Genomic DNA, 23,326 nt, shown 5'->3' on the forward strand with positions numbered 1-23,326 from the left:
AGATTTTGTGCCATCAGTCACTTTAATAATGGATGTCAGTTTTTTCCAAATGTGAATATCATATTTTGGAACAAAATGCTCCACATGACATGGGCTTCATGCAATAGGATTGGCTTCTGAAAACCCTCAACATTCCCTTTAACTGTACTATAAATCTTTATCAACTTGTGGTGCTTGTGGTATTTCCAAAACATGCACCCCCAGCAAGTTTCCACATGGTCTCTCTGGAGCAGCCCAGCCCCGTTTCCATGCTGGGCAGCGGAGACCCGGCCCATTAGAGCCGACCTACTGGAGTCACAACCTTTGCTAATGCAGCATGTGGAAAATATTAAAACTGATGTTTATTCTGACTAAGCCTCTTACGTTTGTCCAATGCAGCGGGTGGGATGAGGAGATTCTGACTCTGCACCCGTACAGTAGCAAACTGTTGACAGGGATTTGATTCCAAATGTGCCCCTCCTTGTCTGCATTGCATCAGTTGTTTGCCTCAGCATTGCTCTAATGGGCATGTAGAGCCGCAGTCAAAAACAGACTTATGATAATGACACGTCTTCCTAGTTGGTGTAAGAGGATGGTCCGTGAACAGGCATATCATACATATAATGGGGCCTTTACTGTATTGGGGAAGATTCGCACTGCCAAAACAATTTTTACCACACAGTAGGCCTATTTGCAATGACTTCACATGAAAATACCAGCACCAGATTAGACAACAGGCAGTCAAAGACAGTGATTATCATTAAGTTATAGGTATTTAAGCAAGGAAACAAATGACCCAATTAATGTTCACCCATACTTCATCCTCATTTTTTATTTGCTTTGCAAACATTTCTTGGCTGATTTGCAGGTACCAATATTTTGGTGAAGACAATTTTCTTTTTTTCCACTGCACAACATAAACATCATAGTATTTAAAAACGTGAATAATGAGGAATTGCAAAACATAAATTACAAATGATATACATTAACATATCCACCCCAAAAAGAGTGGTAAAATGCAAAGATAAAAAAAAACAGGTCTACATATCATGTTCCTTTGTGTAAAAAAAAACAACAACACAAAAACAATTCTTTAAAATCCCTTTCTGGATTTGAACTGTGGAAGCTATATAAAGAAACTATGGTCAAAGTGCCATGATGCTTAAAAACAAAGCTTTAATGATTCTTTGGAGATAAGAGGACCTGTTTTAGAAAGCTCTAATAACACTGAAGTAAGCAGGTCTGTAGCCCATAGAAGGAGCAGTGTTGCATATTCTGTAGGCAACTTGTACAGACTTCCAATGCAGAAGAAAAACTACCACAGCTGTCTCTGTCTGCAGCTTTCCACAGACCTTACTATACAATCCATCTCCTACATTAACTTACAAATCTGTTTCTTGTAAGGTTTACTGTAAGCAAGAGTTAACCAACTGCACACCGACTGGGTAGATTTCTTCAATGCAGTGTCCCAACAGATCCCGGTACGTCTTGGGGTAAAGCCTATCTTATGACTAACAGTAAACACATGGTTGGCCAAATGACTCATAAGCTTGCAATGCAGACAAGCCCTCTGGGTGCATTTCAATGTGGCAGTCTTGTCACCCTTTGCTTATCTTTCTTTTAAACTGATTTCAGAACATACGATTAGTGAAAGCAGTTATGTGGGACGACCCACCCATCTAACTTAGTTTAGACAAGAGGAGGAGAGAGGGAAGGAGAAATCCAGGGCAAGAAACTAACATTTTTAACCACTGGTCACAGTAGCTGAGAGATCCAAGAATTCACTAGCCGTTTCCACAGTTTCACCAGTCAAACAGATAGAAAGACATTTAAAAAGTATGGTTGTTCACCTGCAAAAAAGTCTACCATCACATGGCTGGTGTGAATGTCCCACCCTCGACAGGACTGCTGAAATGCACCCTGCTCCTGTGACTGACCAAGAATGCCCCACCCCATCACATGCTGACATAAAAGATAATGACCAGTTTCATCATACTTTGTTTGCATATTAATACTATTGCACAACTTTTATCTAGTCTAGCAATGTCAAATAATTTTCAGACCACAGGATTCATTTAGAGTGACAATCAGCACTTTGCGGAAGGAGGGGAAAAATAATTAACTGAACGGGTTTGGTTTGTCCACTAATAAATGTCCCGTTTCTTTCCACTCGGACAACATTATTTTGCTTAAGACACAGGTAAACACTGTCTCATCAACACATTTCCCACTTTGTGGCTAGAAGCTGGTAAAGAAGTTGTTAAATCCATGCTAACCACTACACTATCAATTTAGGTAAAAAGTTGGGTCTATTCATCTACAAATAATAAAATGTTGTTCAAGCATGACTGCTATATAAAAAATAAATTAAAAAAAATAAGCCAGAGGATTATGCATAAAATCCCAACCTCTGTACACTCTAGGTGTAAGAGTTTCCCTACTTAATATATCTGTTTACACTGAATCAGTATTGAATGTCTATGAGAAATGGACCCATGCCTTGAGTTTGACATCTAGTAGAAAACTACAATGAACAGCACATAAGATCAAAGTGTGACAATCCAAAGTACAGTCACCCATAAATGGAAATGAAAGACGGTGTCATGAAAAAGAAATGCCACCTCTCAAATCACCAGAGAGGAACCCAATCCAACTGCCCACAATTCCTATCTAGAAACAAAAATGGTTAATAAAAAAACCTTAGTCAGCCATCGTCATAATCAGATTTGGCCTTGGTGGAGCTTTTGCATTTGCATAAGGTGTCCACCATGAAAGTCATTGTTGGTGGGTTAAGTTCATAATAGATTGGCAATAGCACCAAACACCAGCATTGAAATAATCTAAAATCATCTGGTCTCCATCTAAGAAATAATATTCGATAATAACTTGACTGGTAAAAGCTGTATGATGGAATCAGACAGAGCTGGCTTTGATGATTTTTTTTACATAGAGAATACAGACGTAAAAAGAAGATAAAGTGTGTATCAAAATAGGTGCAACTGCTACTACAAAACCTGGACTCAATTGTATGAATCTTCTGTATGTCCCAAATCTTAATGTGATTACTAAAACTGCACAAACACACAAACACGTGCATGAGCACGCACACGCACGTCTCATGTCATAAAAGAAAATGCGTTCTTTCAAATACAAAAAACTCCTGTTGTGATTATGTACTTCATTTTGCCATTGAAAGTATGCTTTTAGTACATTGTATCAGCCACCAAACTTAAAATCTTATGCTTGTAGAAACGCTCCCCTAAAGGCCATTTTTGATGGTGCTTACTATTGATCTATATACACATAGATCTGCTTAAGTGCTGATAATACAAGAACCTCTGTCAAACTCAGTGGGAATAGTAAATCTGTTCATTCTTCGTTGGTTTAAAAAAAAAAAAAAAACACTTTTACAATACACTCACAGTTTAAAAAGAGAAAAACTTTCTTTCCAAAGAAATTTTAACAGTGCATGCATGCAAAACTGTGCGTGTTGGTTGAGGCCTCTTCACGTACTGTGAAGGACCTCAGTGTCCACAGTGTTTTATTGCACAATCTCTGGCTTTACACACATCACGCCATCATCCCTTCTTGGATGGAGTCTAACAGACATGTTAAAAATGGAAAGTTTTATCTCATATTGACATCTGGCTGGTGAAACGGAGATCAAAGCTCTAAGCATCTAATTTTTCCTTCACAGATTAATATGGGACCGGCAAGAATTGACATGAATATAGCAATTTACACACTTAGATCACTGCAGCAAACCAATGAATGAACCTGCTACACTCTGCAGTCCACTGTGGGTCACTGACGACTCAGGGGGGTAAAGCACAACGATCATGAGAAGATTTCACAGTCCACTTAACACTTCAGAGTTTGGTCATCTTTTTTTACTATCATCGTCATCCATTATCATCATCACTGCCATGATGATGAGACTGTTCCCGCATCTCTGGACATTGCCATGTGCTGTTCCATTCATCTGCGCCCTTTGCATAAGCTTGGGGAAAGCCCTGGTAAGAGGCTAGACAGTTAGACTCTGTTTAAATTTGCTCACTTCTGCCATTACAGGAGAGGTAAGAAAAGATGGGATGTGGAAAAAATAAGTGCTGATGGGATAAGAAGTAAAAAATAATAATAATAATAATAAAAAAAGAAGAACCACAAGCGCTTCTTTAAAGTCTAGCTGGCAGGCATGATGAATCAAGAATCAGCCCCCACACGTTAACGACAACATTATCATCGACTTCCTCCATCTGATCTCATACTATACTCTCGTCTGCAGACTTCTTCATCAGTTTGGTGGATAGCAAGGAATGCTGGGTAGAGTGAGCCCCCTTGGCGTCAGGAATGAGCAGACGTACTTTCTGATTTGTTCTTCTCCATTCAGAGTACAGCTGACAGTGGTAGCGGAAAGACACCTGTGGAGACAACCGGGGGAGGAGAAGAGGAAGGAGAGAAGGACGAATTACATTTCAAGCTGGTTAATATAAGACTAACAAGCACAAAGTCCACTTGTGTCTTTTTGAAGACAGGGCATAAGGCAACCTAGCAGACAAATTAGAATCTCAACACACCGGATCATAACTGCTTCAAGTAAATGTCACATGAAAATGGTTGTAGTATTATAATGCCATAGTTTTATTTATATATGATTTGTTTTTTACCAGGGTCCAGAGGACATAGATGGTGAAGAGGGCGATGGTGAGGGCGATGAGGCCCACAGCCTCCAGCCGGCTCTTCAGCTGAAGGTGGTCCTGAGCCCCCCTCAGGCACAGCCAGCCTGAAATGGCTGCGAGGGGCGTGATGAACAGGAAACACACCATGTCACAGAACAGCGTCCTCTTCTCGTTACGAGGGCCGGGGTCCCGCAGCCACTGTGGAAGAGACAGAGGGAGACAGAGCAACAGAGAAGAGGGAGGAGGGGACAGTGAAGGAGGGGAAAGGAAGGGAAGTACAAAGACAGAGGTATAAAAACAAGGGGGAGGTAGAAAACGGGTAGGAGAGAGGGAGCAACATACCTAAAGTCAATCAGGATAATAAAAAGAACAAATTATGCTGGAATTTTTTTAAGTGAGGTGCTCCTCTGAGAATAAGCAAGCAAGCAGAAAGACAAGAAGCTGACAAACAGCATGAAAAAGTATCACACACTTAACCTAACCCTAACCCTCTTTCTCGCTCTTTCTCCTTCGCAGGCACACACACACACACACACACACACACACACACACACCTCAACCAAACCAAGTAGACTAAAAGGCAAGTAAAAAGAAGCGTGCAGACAAGGCAAAGGGCATTGACCTTTGTTACCTCTGTGAGGGGCCTGGGCCGGCGCTCGATAGTGAACTCCGTGTGACAGAGCTCACAGTAGCTGGTGTTGGAGGACGACAGCCACTTCTCCAAGCAGCTCTTGTGCACCGTGCCCAGGGTGCCTGTGCAGTCGCACGGGGACAGGAGGCCCTCGCTGTTGCCTCCTTCGTGGCAAATGCGGCAGATGGGACCGTCACTGAGACAAAGACACGGAATCAGAAACACCTTTTATAGCCAAACACATATATGGTGCTCTGTGTGTAACTGCACTTGCCCCGGTTTCTGTTCTGGTTCTTTCTGTTCATGTTTCTTTCAAACTTTCAAATCAGACAAAAGAACTTGACTAGTATTGTGGAGAAACCAGCTGAGAGTCCTGGTCGCTTTCCCAAAGTCTTGCCTATCACTTACTTTACTTATTTTTATTTGCAGCAGAAGAAAGATTCAGTTCGATGAGCTAAGGTCAAAACCTTGAAATTCACTCTAACTCCTATGGAGCACAATACAACAGTTTAATTTTATACCCATTAACTGACCCTTCACTGATATCTCAGTTAGCTAGCTGTGAGATGAGATGTCATATATAGACGTCATATATAGACGTCATATATAGGCATCATATATACTAACCCCAGTCAGATTCTAGTAAACGTTTTGTAATTTTCAGGTCTTACTCAAGTCTTCAAATGTAGTTGGTTTGATAAAATAGTGGAAGTGGCTGGTGAATATTGGGACACACCAGCCACTGTGGCTGGCAGACAAGAAAAGTTATTTTGCTGCTCTGGGTTTGAGACATGCACGCATAATGTGTGCCACTGCTGTACCATTAACATAATACCTGGATGTAAAAGCCCTGGCACATGGGCAACACCACATATGGCAGACTGCCTGCAATGCAGCCAAGATCAGAAGCAGGAGCTCCTGTAGGCCGATCGAAACCCAGAACAAGATCGTTCTTTTCACAAATTCCAGGGTTTTTTACACATTTTGGAATTCAAAACTAAGTATTTTTATCAGACCTCAATTTCTTGACTGGATTTTAAGATTTTGATTGTTGTTCAAAGTAATGTATGCTTATAGCCAAATTTCCCAGTCCCTATCAGCAATCCCACAAAACTCAATAGAAGATCACTCTTCACAACAGCAAATCTTACAGTATGTGAAATTACAAGGGGTCCACACCACTTATGTATAGTCATAGATGTGTAGATATGTAGATATAACAATATTCTTATCCCAGACTTTTTGTGCAATTCCCAAATTTTTCATGGCTTTACCAAATCAAATTACCAAATCCTTTTCCCATACATTTCCATACTTTCCAAAGCTTTGTAGTACCCCAGATAGGATCTTTGTGAGCCTTACCTCTGTGTGCTCAGGGGTTTGAGGACAGTGGACAGCAGCCGTCCATCTTTGGCAGTGACCTGGGTGACATACTGGGCCTGGCACCCATCACCGCCCGTTTCCTCCACACTTTTCGACAGGGCCGCGTTGCCGGCACAGTCACACAGTGAGCCGGGCAGGTGGCAACACTCCCCTGTCGTCATGGTTACACGGTCCAGAGACTGACCGCAGGGCTGGGGTTGAGGGTGTGAAGGGGCCAAGGGTGAGGGATGAATGGGGGAGCAGAAAGTACAAACTCTGCTCTCCCACAGGTTGGAACGGTTAGGCCCAACTAACACAGAGAGGAAGAGATAGCGAGAGAATTAATGGATTTAGCACAGAAAGAGTGTAACAGGCTTAATACTAAATCATTAAGAAACTGTCTGAGGTAAGAAGGTGTTGACATACCGCCTCAAAAACAAAAGATTTGTCACAGAGGGTAATGGCATAAAACGCGAAGAAAATACAGTTGGGATTAGCATTATGTCATGGCAGAATTTATTAAAAAAAGATTAGCCTGGTTCACCTACCACTCATTTAATGTCCTGCGATAATGACTAAGGCTATCTAACTAATGTTTTGTCATTTACAAGAAAGCTGTGTGTTTGGAGGTGAGCCAGTTTCCCCCAAAGCAGCTGCTCATCGTCAGTGGCAGTCAGTGTGATGTGCAGCGGAGCACAACAGACTGATAAACAGCTGCCTCCCCTCAGATAACCCTCCATCAAGATAAGACACACCAAGCTGATTTTGCCACAGCCCGAATCACATGTCTGTCTTGCTGGCTGCAAATTTGGGGCTACTCCTTCCAGCAACAAATCCATTATAAATGATATGTCTGAGTAAAACGTTTTCATTTTACCGAGGCAGTTGTTACAGTTAACGTGATTACATGACACGCGACAAACTGTTGACAAAAATGTATGCTTGATCTATGTGGGGGAACTCCAACATTTTTAAAAGGGGATAGTGTTAACGTTACTACTTTATTCTTAATGCAATGTTACGTCAGTCGTATCAACATTTAAACGATGGTGAGCAAACACAAGGTGTATATTTAAGTGTCTTTGAATACAAATAGCATGCATAAAAAAATCATTGTAGTGCAGTATTAAAAGCATAGCCAAGAGATCTAAACAACAACTAGCAGACACCAGCTGAAGGACAGACCTATCCATGGTCAAATTCATTAACGGCAGCCAGCTGTTATGACTTTGATTCAGACTATTGTCTGGAACGGATAGAGGTGCATGTCAATAAAATATTACACAAAACAGCACGAACGCCACTGGATTAAAAGTTAAATGGTGTGGTGACATAATATAACTACAGTATTACAATTTGTATAACGCTGATTGCCATTGTCCAAGTTCTTTGTAATAACCATTTAGTGTATAATCCATGTCCAGCAAATAAACGTGCTCAATTGCTTGTCACAGCTGTGTTGTTAGCTAGCCGCTAGCTATCACTAGCTAGCGTGTTAGCCGACCGACTGGTGTAAAATAATAGTTAAAAGGGTGATCTACTCACCTCGTGTTTCTTTCTCTTGTCATTTTATTAGATGTTGTATCTGGGTGAATGAATACCATTGGTCAAAACAAAAGTGTAGCGCTAGCTAACGCTCTACTGTTCAGCCGTTTGCTAGCTCACATCCATAGACTGCTCACAACACAACACATTGGCTAGCTCGCTCCCAGCTGACAACACACAGCAGGCGAGGTTTCCGCTTTCCCCTGGACTCAATGAGAGGGCTTTAAAAATACCCAGGAGGGTCATCATCGGCTGTCTGCCTCTAGAGGGAATGGGGATGTGGCAGACGGGTGAAAAAATGCAATCCTGACTAGTTAAAATGTAATTACGACCAATAACGCCTTGCCCTAGACAGGGGCGCTCACCGAAAACATCACATGCGCAACAAGGCCAGCGCAACCATAATTACAAAAGAATCAGACCAATGCTTGTGCAATAACATTGAAACCACTTCACTGCACATTTTGATCGCATTCATTCAAGGTCACTTTTCATTAAATCAAGCAAACAGCACACGTTGTTTTGCCACGCAATTATCCACATGACATTTTATTATTATACAGTGTTGGGCTTTGCAGGTCTACTTACAGATGGATTGCACGTAAAAAGTGAATATTCCTTCAATATGTGATATGGCTAATCGATAATGCTTTTGTAAAGATCTACTTTACCCTGCAAAGAAACGATCTGACCATACAAGAATGAACAAGTGATGTGCAACTTTTATAAAGTTTAAAATAAGAATTAACTGATAATTTTAGGCCTAATGCTAAAATCTAAAGAAAAATGGCATTCATTTTCACAAGATTCTATGTTGGAATAATCAGAGGATGAAGAATATTCTCACTGAGGCTCAGAGTATTCAAGTGATCGTATTCTAAATGTACAAACATGTTGATGTGTATTATTTTGGATGCTCTAAAATTGCATTAACATGGTTTCATCTTCAGGCCACAAGATATGAGGGATTGCAAACGTAGTCTGTTGGGTGGAGAATGCAGCTAGGGCCTGCATGCACTTCGAGTAGGCTACAAACTTTTCCAACGAGACCATCACTACCCAGTTGTTGTCATACACATATTACACTGTTAAACCACAGTAGAGAATGCAGCATTAATTTATGAGCATAGTGGGAGAGCAGCATACCTAAAAACATATCTGTTTGCCAAGTGGTCATGTGGATTAGGTTTATTTATGATTTGGTATTTCTTTTTTGATGTGAAGGCAGCAAAACTGATTTTAGTTATGTATTTTTGAACAAACAGGAAATGTCACAAGACATTATGTATGGTATGAATCACACAAAAAGGCATTTTTTACCAGATGAGAGACATAAGGCATTTCAGCCAACCATAAACAACTGGCATTTTCGCTGCTCAATTCCAATAACTGAATTGACAATTGTTTACGTGGCTGGACTTGTGAAAGTGTTAAGTGAAGTGCATTTTTCATTGTTTGAATTTCCATTTAAAGTGTTCTACTCTACCATGTGCCCTTATCCACTGCCCATGACAGCTGTCAGATTCAAATGACAGTAAGAGGAACTTGGACACATGGGAGGAAACCGTTCTTTAAGAAGCAAAAGCACCCAAACATAGTGCGTTGTTTTTTGTTTTTTTAAACCAACATCCTTTCCTTTACAACCAACCAGAAAGTGTTATTTAATAAAGATGTTGAGAGTAATTCTAAAAGTGTTCAGTGATATGTTCTGCTGAAATTAATGGACATAAGTGCAAAAAATGACATAGGTTTAACTTTTTTCACAGCCCGCTAAAAGAGGTCATGGCCTGAGCCAACTCAAGAGAGGAACTAACCACTATTGTTCCAGGCTGACACCAACGATTGCTTATCACATCAAAATGTATCAAATTAATCATGACATTGCTATATTGTATGATGCATTTTTGCAAATAACTTGTAATGGTTTGCAAGACCTAGCAATGACCTGCAATCGAAGCAGCCTGGAACATACCTCAATGAGATAACCGAAGACTGACAATGATTGCATTTATCTCCTTTGGTATCTTTGTGCACTAAGCTTTACATAAAAAAACAACTTAATTTGTTTCACACTTGTCCATATAAAGTCAGGCAGTCACTACCGGTCAGGTCCCTGGCTCACTGGGCATGGGGCTCAGAGAGGAAAATTAAAAGAGGCAACCGGAAGGTCTAGAGCAATACTCCAAAGCTACCGTCTTCACTTGTCTCCTCTTCTTCACCCATCTTGCACGACAGGCAGAATTAGATCAGCCAGAAATCAAATTAGGATTCCACTGTAGCACAGCATGTCAACAGTCAGCACCAGTGCAGGTGGAGAAAAGGAGGCAAACAGAAACCACTTAGAGCACTGAAACACAGCCCTACTGATCCCTCACCATTCCTTCAACAGGAGCGGGTCACATGATCAGGGCCATATAGGCTAGTCAATTACAAAGAAGACATGGTTGACTATAGCTCAGAGATCAGCCCCATAATAGCTTAGCTCTTTCTCCCTCTCTGGGCTATTATGAGGCTGCTGTTAAAATCACATAGATATAGGCTCTTCTGAGATTAGAAGACCACAACTGAGCAAAGAAAAACAAAGCAGAAAACAAAAAGGAATGTCAACTACGAGAGTCCTGGCGTCAAAGAGACTTCTAAAACACTTGGAGGTATAAAGACAACAGCAGCATGACACTTGGAGTAAAGCAGAGATGAAGAGAGGAGAGATTGGGGGGGGGGAGTTAAAGAGGGAGAGTAAAGAGGGAGAGTAAAGACGAGTGTCACAGGCTTTGACAGCACTGGAGTTTGTTGCCCTTCTGCCCGTCGGTGGTGGGGGGGACGCTGATGTCCACTACGTTGTTGCCTGGAGACTCGTCATGTCCAGGTCTGTCTGCTATCTGCTTCTGTGACACAATACGGTAGATTTCTGTGGGAGGAAAAAAAAAAAAAAGATCATTTCATAAATTAAACCGATCCAAAGTCATAACATAACATAATCACAGAACATTGTGCAGCGTATTTCCCCGCATCTCACTGTTCCTACCTGTCAGAATGTTCTTGAAGGCTTCTTCTACGTTAGTGGAGTCCAAGGCTGAGGTTTCAATAAATGAGAGTGTGTTCTTTTCTGAGGAAGCGAAAGAGAGGTGCATTTACACATTTTAGCTGGCTTAATTACACATCTCTTTATTTTAAGTGCAGTACCGTCTCCCCAGTGGCAGCAGACAGTCACATACCTGCGAAGGCCCGAGCCTCGTCAGTGGGCACTGCCCTGAGGTGGCGGAGGTCACTCTTGTTGCCAACCAGCATGATGACGATGTTGTTGTCAGCGTGGTCCCTCAGCTCCTTCAGCCAGCGCTCCACGTTCTCATATGTCAGGTGCTTGGCGATGTCGTAAACTAGGAGAGCCCCGACTGCCCCCCGGTAATACCTTGTGGCAAGAGACCAATGAAGGGAAACGAGTGAGTCAGATGTTTTTGCATTATTCCCCATCCAGTGCTACTTTATTAGTATAGCAAGTGTGTCAAATAGAAAAATTAGTCATGAAATCAAACAATCATAAGGCAATTATCTTGGGGCTGCCATTTCTGGCAGCTTCTTTGAATAACTGAAGTCCATTTGCATGTTTACTGTAATTTGAATGTGTACTGTGACTGTACAAAAACTGAGTCAAACGACAAATGTGATGAATTGCTTGCTGAGCAGTAACTTGATTGAACTGAATTGCAGTGAAAATTGGATAATGTGTAGATTTTGCAGTGCATCTTTCTTGCATGTAATGAGTTTTACATGGTGCAAATGTGGGGAAATATTCCAAGTTACTGTTGCTTTTAAAAAATTTGCAACCAAAAAACAAATAATGCACACAAACTCACGCTGAGGTGATGGCTCTGTAGCGCTCCTGTCCAGCTGTGTCCCAAATCTGAGCCTTTATCGTCTTGCCGTCCACCTGGATGCTGCGGGTGGCGAACTCCACCCCGATGGTACTCTTGCTCTCCAGGTTGAACTCATTTCTTGTGAACCGGGACAGCAGGTTACTCTTCCCCACTCCAGAGTCTCCTATTAGTACAACTAGAACCAAAACACGCATAACACAACAAGCATTAAAACAAAAGACAGACTTGCTGTGTCAGTCTTTGACAAACTTCTTTGAGTGATGATGAGGCTTAGGTTGCTTTCCACACAGGCTACATTTGTACTATACAGGGTGACAGTGCAACAGTTTTAGGCTTCAATCCACCTAATGAAGAATTTAAGCTGTCATTTGTTTTGTATAGCTTTCTGTAAAAATAATATGAAAAGTGAAACAAATATATCTTAAATTAAATGTCCAAAATTCCTTTTTAATAAAACCTCAGATTGTAAATAATACCCACTTGTCTGATCAGGGACCGAACAGATACAATTTTGTTTGTTGCAAAAAGTTGTCAACCAACTAAATCGCCATAAAAGTGAGCTAGATGTGGTTTCGCCCAGCCAGCACATCCTGGACAACTGAGAGCAGTTGTTGACCAGCTTGCAGTGGTGGAGAAAGCTAGCTAGCTCGTCTCAGCTGAATGTTTTTCACGAAGGCAGATTGCTAGCTGCTTACTTATTTATCTCACTCATGCCATCATTGCATTCACTAGTTGGCTAGCTAGTTGACCAAATGTGAAAACCCGTTGAGTTTGTCTGGACTACAAACGATGGGTGGCTGTAGCATTACGTAGGTTATATTGAAGTTACTCATTACAGTTAGCTTGTTAGCCAGTTAGCAAATTAGACAGGTATCATGTTAACGTTTGCTATCAGCAGAGCTAGCGTTAGCTTGGTGGACTTCCTCACTCCCTACTGCTGTCACCGAACTTTCTCTACAGCAACAACATCTTGTCATCGCTCCACATTTAAAGCAGATCTTACCTTTGAACAAATAGTCGTATTCGTCATCTCGGGTTCCCATTTTATAGGACTATTTTTCTACTTTCAAAGTACTTTCCAACAAACAACAGACCCCTCCTCACCTCTCCTGTCTACAACTACAACCACCGGACAGGGACAGCCTTCCAGGAAGGGAATGAGCACGTGAGCTGAGGGACAACTGCTTCGACCAATTGGAATTGTCTTCGTTTTGACTGACAAATAGATTGACGAATCACATGCCTCTTTAAATATTACCGACCAATCGTCACGCAAAAACCAAGAAACTTGTACTACCACTTTTTGTATAGCAACGCGATTAAACATTTTGTTATCCAGACTTTATGATGCCCTTTATCTTTTGTGGATTGAGCAACATCCTAATTACTTTACATGCGAGCATGCAGACTGATTCACTATGCCCATGGAAAGGAGAGAATATCAGAACAAGGGTACCAAGTATTTATTTGAGCACTCTTTTTCACAGCAATGCACAAATTGTATCTGGACCATAAAAGATCCTATATCGGTCTTAGAAGTTCCTTGACGTTCCTCTGGAAATCCGCTGCAGGGGACAGAAAGAAAATAATTTTAATAACAAAAATCTTCAATAGATTTACAGCATACCCAAGAAGTTAGGACATGATTTGGAGTTGCAAGTCGTCTACATCTTTTAAGAGAACCATAAAACTAACAATGTCTATGTGAAAACAAACAAACACAATATGGTAGGCTATAATTACTGTTCATTGGCCTTAACTATGCACAGTCATCCCACTGTTAATTAAGCAGGTTATTATCTAAATAATGTGCCATTGTTATTTTGCATTCCAGTGAATTCCTCTGTCAGTAATGACCTCTTGTGTCTCAGCTGACAGACAAAACAGGCTACGTAGATTGGCGGATTGACAGGTTCTAGTCATCTTACAAGACTGGAAGTGTCTCAGCTTCTTCTGGACTGTTGCTAAATGTGGCATGCATTCAGTATTGTCCAACTTACTGGATTCAAGATGGATTCAAGATTCCTGTGTGCTGGATTCCTGTCCAGGAGTGCTGGTTGTCTGAAGAAATGAGATGGACTTTAAGATTTTAAGTGCCTAAATCCATTAAATGGCTCTTTTATAGACAGTTTCACACATCTCTATCCATTCTTTAAAAGGACTACACAGTAAAGTTCTACTTTTGATTATTCTCCATTCTGATTTTGGCAATCCAGATGTAGATGTTGAATGTCATTTACCCATTCGAGTCTACTTTTCTCTGAGGATAGTGCCCTCTTCCCAGTTCACAGCTGTGGCTGCACTTCAGTAGGTCCGCCTGTAGGTGGAGCTGCACCTCTGCAAGATCTCTCTGCCTCATTTTGAGACTGTCCAGGGCTGCTTCCTTCTCCTCTGTTTGGATTTCCAGTTTGTGCCTACAAAAAGCCATGAGAGAGAAGGCTGGTCGGAGCCGGTCAACACTACAACAAATATTGGTCTGTGGTCAGGCAACAGTTTACCTGAGGTCCTTGACAGTGTCTTGCAGCTCTTTCTCATACACTGTAGTTCTCTCTAATTCTTTATTTGCCTTTGTTTGCACCTCAAATAATTTGGTGTTCAGGACAACCACTGGGAAAGGCAAGACAACATCAGACAAATCAGAAATACACACAAAGGAGAAAAAAGTAGTTTTCCTTCTCCATGGTAAACATCAGTGACTAATACTGATTTCGAAGACCTGGAAGAGGCTGCTATTCCTCCATGTAGGGGTACATGGAGGAATACATTGTTAATTCATATTGACTTTACAAAGCTGTAACACTCACTCTGGGCTCGGAGGCACTGCTCAGATTCAGCTCCTTTCGTTCTGGCCTCGTAAAGCTTCTGTTGGAGTTGCCCCATCTGTTTGGCATGATTGGACTCCATCTTGCTCATGTTATCCTGCAAGATTTCCACCTTCTCCTTGGCGCTCTTCAGACTGTTCTCCAGACTCTTCATTCTGCTCTGATGCTCGTCCTCTGAGCCAATGAGAGACCGTATCAGAACCTGGATCCTCTCCTTTTGCTCTTTCTTGTATCGCTCCAGCATCTGGTGTTGGGCTGTAGCTGTCTGGATGTGTCTCTCTCTGCCAAACAGGGCATCCTGAAGGTCCCAGTCCTTCTCTTCCACAGACCTGAGGCCCTCCTTAACAGCTTTAACTTTCTCCTGTTCAGCGCTGAGAGAATGCTGTGTCATCTGGTCCTTTTCTCTGGCAGAGCTTAGTTTCTGCTGCAGGGAATGGACTTTTTCCTCTGATGTCCTCTGGTTTTGCTTGAGGGAAGTAACTTTCTCTTCTAAAATGTTCAGAATCACCTCCAGTGATGAGAGCTTCTCCTCTGCAGCATTCAGCTTTTGCATCAGCGATTTCACCCTCTCTCCTTCAGCCACCTCATTGTTGTGGTGGACCTGGATTTTCCCCCCCAGATTGCTAATGTTCTGCCTCAGCGACTGGTTGAGCTCCTCGGCACAAGCCAGGCTGCACTGCAGTGACTGGTTGGTGTCTTGTGAGGCTGTGAGCTCCACCTGCAGACTGAGGCCTTTCTGCTTCGACTCCTCCAGCTCCTGCCGGACAGACTGCAGTTTCATATCAGAGGTCTGCAGGGTCTTCTGCAGACTCTCGACCTTGTAATTGATCCCTAACCAGTTGTCCTGCTGGCAGAGGACCTGACTCTCATACTCTTTGAGTTTCTGCTCCATGGAATGCACCTTAGGTGGAGATAACATTTAGGGTTTGTTTTTTCGGCATTTGGTTGAATATGAAGACTTCTGTTGCAAAGTGTTATATAACCACATAATAACACCTGAGGTTCATTATTCAATATCTCAAAAACATACAGAAAGGATCCAGTCTGTAAAAGATCTCTTTGTCAACCAAGGAGTTGATTAATATCATTTATACTACCAACATTTGTTTTAACCTTCTACTATCTAGATGTTGTGAGAATTAGTGGCACTTTGGTGGATATCTTATTTTTCAACAAAATGCTTCATATTCAACATATGTAAAAGACATTACACAGTCAAAATTGCTGGAGGCTTGTGGGTTGGACACTGGAGACACTTGGAGAAGTGAACAGTGTGAAGGTAAGTTATACAAACTGCTCAGTACCCTGTCCTCGTAATGTCTGAGCCTCTGCTGCAGTGACAGCTGAGTGCTCTTGTTCTCTTGCTCAGCTGAATGGAGGGAAAGGTGGAGGCCCTTCACCACTGTCTGGTGTCTGCTCTGAACGTCTTTCAGCGCTAACTTCAGGGCTTCGTTCTCAGACAGCAGGCTAATTCGGTCATCGGAGATCAGATACCTCCGAATTTCCTCCTTCAGTAAAATGACAGACAGGGAGTTCTGATCAACGATGAGTCAGTGAACACTAAAATATGTCACCATCATTACATGCATAAACAAATGCAAAGTAAATGTAAAAAATACAAGTTTTTGTGAGTAAAAGATCATATTACTTTAGCCCTTATTTCTCTTATTTCTTTTCCTCACACTCCTGTCTTACATGATCACTTTAGGGTCACAGGAGTTGCTCTGATACTTGCACTCATTATTATTAGTTGCTTGTAATATTGGTGATGTAGGAATTGAAGCTACTGTTGCACTTGTAAGATAAGCGCATTAGCTAAATCGTGTAAATATACTGTAAAATGTAAACCGTTGCTTAGCTACAAGGCTCCTCATCTACATAATGACATCTTATATGCAGAAAAAACAGGTTCGAGTGCAGTCTTTGAGCAAAAACTGGACTTCATACCAACCATATTTCGGCTGAAGCCCAACTTTGGGGGTTCCTGCAGTGATGGGGCATGGAGTACATCTCTTGTCGGTTGGTATATCATATGGTCAGTTTCTTTCATATCATTGTAGCTGACTTCCACTTTCTTTGCTTGATGATGTATTTTCTCCAACATAGGCTGAGGATATAAATGCAACCTTTTCATAAAACAAATAAACCACAACAACAAACCTGTGGCATGGGCAGTCAACGAAGAGCAACTGTACCTTTACCTTAGACTGGAGGAATCGCTCTACTTCCACTCCATCTACTCTATCAGTGAAGTCTATTTCATCACTCAGCTGCATAAGTAAAACACTTTCAGTATCTGGAAAATGTTGGAAAATCATTACATTTCAACAGAAAATCATTTGCTTAATGTATTTGCTATAGGTTAAGTATTAGCTACATGTATCTTGGTCTTACCACTTGGCTGGGAACCCACAGTAAGAGCTACAGATGCAGCACTTGAACATCTGCTCCGGACTGCAGGTGACATTTTGTGTCCAAAAGCCTAGAAACAAAGCAGGGGGACATTCATACAAGAAGAAAACCAAGCCCAAATTCAAAACGAACTAACTAACTAACTAGATAGATAGATAGATAGATAGATAGATAGATAGATAGATAGATAGATAGATTTAGTTAGCTAAATTAGCTTACCTTGAGGTTCAGGTCGTCTCTGCTGAGCATGGTAAAGTCTTCGTTATCCATTATTTCTTTCCATTTCTTTCTGCAGAGGGGTTATCTTGTACCACTCGAAGTTAAGCTACTCCATCTTTGGAAAAAAATGTCGCTCAGTGTTATTCTCCAAGGAAACGTGATGTCAGTGATTAGAACACTTTACCGTCTCCAAGGTTACCTTTCCCGTCAATTCTACCATCCAGGCAGGGGAAGTATCGCGTTACTCAGTAATTTCATGTCCCAGTAACGAATACAGTACTATTTCATTTTCAGTAATATTGCTACAGTTACAGCTCAAGAAATTTTGTCGTTACATTTTAGCACACTGAGTTGAATTATCCAAAAACTAGGCTACTGCTGCTTTCAAGAGCTGTGTGAAATGTCGTAATTGAGCAAACACAACTGTTTGTGCAACTTTTAGTTATCACACGTTGTTACATATATTAATGTCATACATGATTGATGTGCATTTTTGACATGGTAGGAGGCAGTAGGAATTTACGAGGAGCACTTGAAGGCAGCATTTGACACGGGCAGTTTTTATCACTTTCTAAACATCAGTTTGAAGTAAAATTATCCACAAACAATATCTCACCACATTCCCGATTAGTTTTCCTCATAATTAATCGTCGTCCTCTCACATAGACCTAGTTTAGATGAGAAGTGGTTCAAAGGTTTGAGGACTTCCCAATAGGCATCAATACAAATATCACATGACATAATTTGCCTGGACAACAATTCATAGACATAGAACTGCTTTATTTTGTATTCATTCTGATCGAGTCCAAACACACACACACATACGGCCATCTATTTATCCTCATGTATAAATAGATGAATATACACAGATATACATAAATACACATTTCTGATATGCATATTCATTTTTAAATCATGCTATGTCTCTGTAAAGGACTCTCCCTATAGGATGAGGGCACACGGCGATTTGAAAACACATACACAACACAGCTGAACAGTCGGAAGAACCCCTACTGATTTGCATGTACAGTAAAATCGACAACTCTTTCAGTATCTTACAAAGAAACAGCTGCGATTTATAGACCATAAATATAGCTGCATCTCAATAAACACATTGAAGAATATGATACAGTAAATTATGTAGGTCGCAATCATTTCTTGCCCAGCAGCAAAAAATAAAACCAAATAAAAATAATATTCTCCAATTCAAATGGAAAATATATTTATATATCTTTATATATGTATTTATAATTCTATGTACACATTCTCAGGAGCACAACTATCGGAAAGAAAAATAAATACAACAGCACGAGTGGAAAAAAATATAAATGATAGGCCTACATTTAAAATTTCTCAATAAGGCAATTAAAATGAACTGAAAAGCTATAGACTGTACAAAATATTGCTGCTATGGTCTCCATGTGATGAACTACAGCAAACTGATTACAACTGGCCACTGCACATCATGAGAATGAAATGATCTCTATCTTACAATGTCTGACATTGATGTGTCTTCCCTTACACACAAACCTACAAACGTACCGACCAACTGAAGCAAACTGCTACTTGTGACAGAAAATAAGAGTAAAATCAGTTTGTTGAACCTTAATTAACTGAAGTCTTAGTTGAGAGTCCTATGATGTCAGCCACAGAGAGACTACAGTAAACAACACTAATCCTATGATGATTGTGATCGACTTCACCATTACACACTCGATAATCCTAAAATAAAGTGCTGTCTAAAAACCAGCCGGTGTAGGTTCCCATCTACAAACTGAAAAGGTATGACTTCTGGATAGTGTGGTAATGTGTGTTATTTGGCCTCTATCACTAGTTCATTTTCAGGTCCTTCTTCTTCTTCTTTAAGTGCAAACAACATTCAACCCATTTACAAACTGTCTCACCAAGTCAACACTGCAATGCACTGTGTTCATTCAAATATACTGACGACAGGTACGATACTGACTGCAAATACTACAACTGATGCTCTAAAATCTACAAACATTTGAAATGTTGTCCAGTCAATGAATTCCTTATTGTGAGGAGGCTGGGGGCGACCAGATGTAGCTTAATGTCACTGATATGTTGATATTTTTTCCACAACGAAACTCTGTGAATTTCTCTTCTTAAAAAAATGATTTGTGTGCATCTGTCCAAAAGCAGGGCAACGTTGGAAGACATTGTAACGATGTGAAGATTACCGTAATGATTGAATTCAATGTCTGCTGTCTTAGTGTTGCGGTTGATGCCATCGATTTTGAAGGCAAGACACACGGGCCTCCGGCGTTTTGTCATGACTGTACGGTGAAAAATGTGGTAACACTGAATTTACACGATAAACACTTGATGTAAAAACAAACCAGAAAATTAGATACTACTCAACAAGCTATCTACTGGAGTGAAATTATGAAAACACAAATGAATGTTCCTCTGATACACATCAGAAAAATGTTTCAGTGTAAAAGAGAAGAACTCTTTCTAGGTGATAAAGTACCAGTGATAGTGAAGACCATAATTGAATACAAACAAACAAACAAACAAAATAAATAGATGTTCACAGTAGTAAAATGGCTGGAAAAAAGTGCCCAAATAAAAAAAGTAAAAAAACAAAGAATATTATTTGATATAAATAAACATGTATGAATTAAACAACTTGTATATATTCACTAATAGAAATGTGAAGGTGGCAGAGATGTCTAGATGTTTTGTTTTGATTGGACAAACACACGTTGCTATAGCCTTATATGTGTGTCAAACATACAAGACTACGGCCTTATACAGGTTTATTTTTTATTCGTCAAGGGTGAAAGGCGGGGATGTTCGGATATCAGTGACGTCATCACTGTGAGGATTTTTTTCCCCCTCTGGTAGCCAGTCACTTTTGTTCCTCAGCTTGTTCAGTTTTTGTCTTCTATTGTTTAAAATCCAGGTTTTTGGACTGGGATCCTGCTGCCACCGCTGAGGTCTGGGCGTCAGACCGATGAGTCCTCTTCACTGGGGTGCTCACTCCTCTCTGCCAGAGAGGAGGGTTTACTGTTGAAGAGAGAGAAGAAGAGAGAGAGAGATAGAGGGAGTGAGTGTGAGAGGGAGAGTAGGAGGCAGAGAGAGAGAGAGAGAGAGAGAGCATACATAAATCATACACACATTTATTTCCTCATGGTGACAAGCAAAATCCATGTCTTTTCATGCATCGCTGGCTAATGAAAGCAAATACTATCAAATTCTCACTGGGCAAAAGGGGGAACATTAATACTAGACCAGTAAATTTATACAGAGAAGGGGAAAACAGGAGAGTAAAGGCGAGCAGATATCTCACGAGCATGAAAGAGTACCTGAAGATCAGGAGAAAGCTGATGTGAAAATGTGTTCATGTTTTACACATCTATGAGTGATAATAGAGTGAAAGGTTGTGATGCAGCTTGTGTTCCCAGTATGACATTCTGATTAGTGTCATTTGATTTATTCATATGACTGAGTGTGAGAGGGATTCGTCCGCGGTCTGCTGCTTTTTTAGTGGAATATCTTGGATCAGTTAATGGTCTAAAGATCGGTCTTTGAGGAGAAGGTGGAAAACAAAATGAGTAAGAGAAAAAAAATCAATGGTCAATGATACTGTGTTAATCAGAGCATGACATGCGGGTAAAGGCTGCTGTGGGATGCGCTGACACATTACACTAAGTAGACCAGCAGCTTGCCCGGCCAGAACTGGCTGCAAGACCAACCTTATGTGAAAAGTCTAGACAAAAACAGGCCCAGCTGCACTTCAGGGCCAATTAATTTCATTTCCTTTTTCTGGGCAAGGTTTTATAATACGCCTTTAACTGTCTAATTTGTCAGATTTACCTAACTCTAAGAAAGGCGATCCCTTATCACTTTGCCTAGAGATCTGTCTGAAGTGAAAACCCTGTAATGAAATATGCCTTTGTATGATGTGAAAGTCAGCGATAAAATTTAGTCTGCTTAAAGCCTTATTTGCAGAACAAGGCTATAAATTTGATGTGTGAATTCTAACATTTAGCAAAAAGGGTTAAATAGTACCAGAAAATAGTTCTTTTATCATTGCACCATAGCAGAACCCTGTTTGGTGCAATAACAAACAATGCACAAAATGTTCCAAATCAGCAGTATGAAAAGAACCTTTGAAGAACCACACTGTTTTTTTTTTTCGTTACGGTACCATATAGAACCACTATCCTAACCAACGAACCCTTGAGGAACCCTACTTGCTCTGTGTGTACCTTCATGTCTTCTATCTCTGGAACGGTTAAAGGAAATATTACGTAGAACTAGAAAAAGTAAAATTCTATTATTTCACGAGAGGAACAATAAAGCTCAAGATGACCTATTTAGATAATTAAATTGATTAGCTACTAAATAAGCTTGCCACTAATTGAGCCAAGCATTGGGAAATGACTTGTGATCACACTGTGCTGTAATATAAGCTATAAGCAGGGCAGCTCAGAGCCGTGGGAGTGTGGTGATGCATGAGGTGAGGACACGTGTAACGGCCTCATGCAGGCAGACAGAGGGAGGCGGTGTAGTAAATATTGAGCATCTTGCTTTTGGAGGGATGCAGGATGGGCTGGTGGTGGACCAAATGGTCTTACTGGCAGTGAGTGACCATAACCACCCACTTATGTACAGTATGCTGTCTGTGTATGGGTGGGTTCCTGGACACAGACCAGGCGTACTGTTGGAGTAGTCATCGACTAGTCAGCTCATTCAGTGGACCTGATAAGCTAGGTTTAATTTAGCAAACCATACCAAGCTTCAGTCACAGGTACAGTCAGACATCCGCCTTTCCATCTTTGTAATGGAAGACTGTTTTAATGAAGAATCACCGCTGAACAACACTGAACAAGATGGCCTAGAACTGACTTTTCCCCCCGTTGTGTGTTTTAGTCCAATGCTTCTCACTTACTGTCTCACTTTCCCCATCCCCATCCGGCAGGGCCTTAGACTCTGAGCCATAGTGTAGCGGAGAGTACACCCAGGTCCTGTCCTCTGGAGGCTGTTTTTACACACCCACCACAGCAGAGGGGGCCAGAGGGACAGAGGAAAGGCCAGTGGCACAGAGAGAAGCGGCAGGGGCAGGCAGGAGAAACACACGAAAGAGCACAGGAGAAGAAAAGAGAAGACAGGAAATGAAAATTAGAGATGCATAAAGGAGGAAATGTTGCTGCGACACATCAGAAAGTGTGAATTTGACATATCATTTAACTTTAAGAATGTGAAAGTGTTGAAATGAATGTGTGAAATCCTTTTGGCAGTAAGCAGACTTGACTACATATTATGTCCACATAGATGTAAATATTGGCATGTAACTGGTTGTATTAGTATAGAAAATGCTGCTTAATAGACACAACTTTCACATTATTCAAGTAAATATTATGATGAGTCTTACTGAAGTCTATGTAAATCATATGCCTTAGTGTTTTGCACAATTTGGACTAGCTCCTTGGAAGCAAAGTGAAGTGGACAGAGTGAAGGATGACTCTATGCATCAGCCAAACAAGGAGGAGGAGGAGCGGGAAGAGGAGGAGGTTGCAATGGCAGTGGGTATGGGAAGAAAGCCAGGATGCCAGCCGAGTCAAAGACAGAGAAAGCATCCTCAGTCAAAGCAAAACACCAGAACAGGACGTGGTTCCTTTCCAACAAGCAAAAGTGCTCTTTGCGTTATGTGGATGTGCAGAAGCGACCGCGTCGTGTGTTAACTCAGTGTTGCCCAGGCTCTCCGAGAGCTTCCAGTTAATTCCTCCTCAGTGCGGTACCAGCCCTTTAAGAGAGCGAAGCAGCTGCAAC

General features: G+C 41.1%; 3 protein-coding genes across 3 annotated transcripts in view; all 3 read right to left on the minus strand.

Annotated features, from left to right (window-relative positions):
• Positions 1-779: 779 nt before the first annotated feature.
• Positions 780-8,402, minus strand: marchf2 (membrane-associated ring finger (C3HC4) 2). Its single transcript, XM_071925995.2, has 5 exons — positions 8,197-8,402; positions 6,652-6,961; positions 5,290-5,485; positions 4,647-4,856; positions 780-4,400 (listed from the first exon to the last, which is right to left on the minus strand). The coding sequence occupies exons 2-5, from the start codon at positions 6,831-6,833 to the stop codon at positions 4,242-4,244; spliced, it is 747 nt and encodes a 248-aa protein (XP_071782096.1). The 5' UTR covers positions 6,834-6,961; positions 8,197-8,402; the 3' UTR covers positions 780-4,241.
• A 967-nt stretch (positions 8,403-9,369) lies between these two features.
• Positions 9,370-13,194, minus strand: rab11ba (RAB11B, member RAS oncogene family, a). Its single transcript, XM_071925968.2, has 5 exons — positions 13,075-13,194; positions 12,051-12,246; positions 11,412-11,605; positions 11,222-11,302; positions 9,370-11,104 (listed from the first exon to the last, which is right to left on the minus strand). The coding sequence occupies exons 1-5, from the start codon at positions 13,112-13,114 to the stop codon at positions 10,959-10,961; spliced, it is 657 nt and encodes a 218-aa protein (XP_071782069.1). The 5' UTR covers positions 13,115-13,194; the 3' UTR covers positions 9,370-10,958.
• Positions 13,195-18,295: 5,101 nt separating this feature from the next.
• Positions 18,296-23,326, minus strand: part of pip5k1ca (phosphatidylinositol-4-phosphate 5-kinase, type I, gamma a) — a 49,436-nt gene continuing 44,405 nt past the window's right edge. Inside the window, exon 17 of the mRNA XM_078285585.1 lies at positions 18,296-20,557. Within this exon, the coding sequence (XP_078141711.1) occupies positions 20,555-20,557 (3 nt within the window). The 3' untranslated portion in view covers positions 18,296-20,554. The remainder of the gene's footprint in view (positions 20,558-23,326) is intronic.

The sequence above is a fragment of the Centroberyx gerrardi genome, chromosome 9 (assembly GCF_048128805.1).
Source record: "Centroberyx gerrardi isolate f3 chromosome 9, fCenGer3.hap1.cur.20231027, whole genome shotgun sequence".
In the NCBI taxonomy this organism is placed as follows: Eukaryota; Metazoa; Chordata; class Actinopteri; order Beryciformes; family Berycidae; genus Centroberyx; species Centroberyx gerrardi.

Coding starts and splice junctions, on each gene's coding strand:
- rab11ba (XM_071925968.2), bottom strand. CDS start 13,114: ATGGGAACCCGAGATGACGAATACGACTATTTGTTCAAAG. Junction 12,247..13,074: donor ATACGACTATTTGTTCAAAG/GTAAGATCTGCT, acceptor TTTTGGTTCTAG/TTGTACTAATAGGAGACTCT. Junction 11,105..11,221: donor CTTCAAGAACATTCTGACAG/GTAGGAACAGTG, acceptor TTCCTCCCACAG/AAATCTACCGTATTGTGTCA.
- marchf2 (XM_071925995.2), bottom strand. CDS start 6,833: ATGACGACAGGGGAGTGTTGCCACCTGCCCGGCTCACTGTGTGACTGT. Junction 5,486..6,651: donor AAACCCCTGAGCACACAGAG/GTAAGGCTCACA, acceptor TCTTTGTCTCAG/TGACGGTCCCATCTGCCGCA. Junction 4,857..5,289: donor GGCCCAGGCCCCTCACAGAG/GTAACAAAGGTC, acceptor TCTCTTCCACAG/TGGCTGCGGGACCCCGGCCC.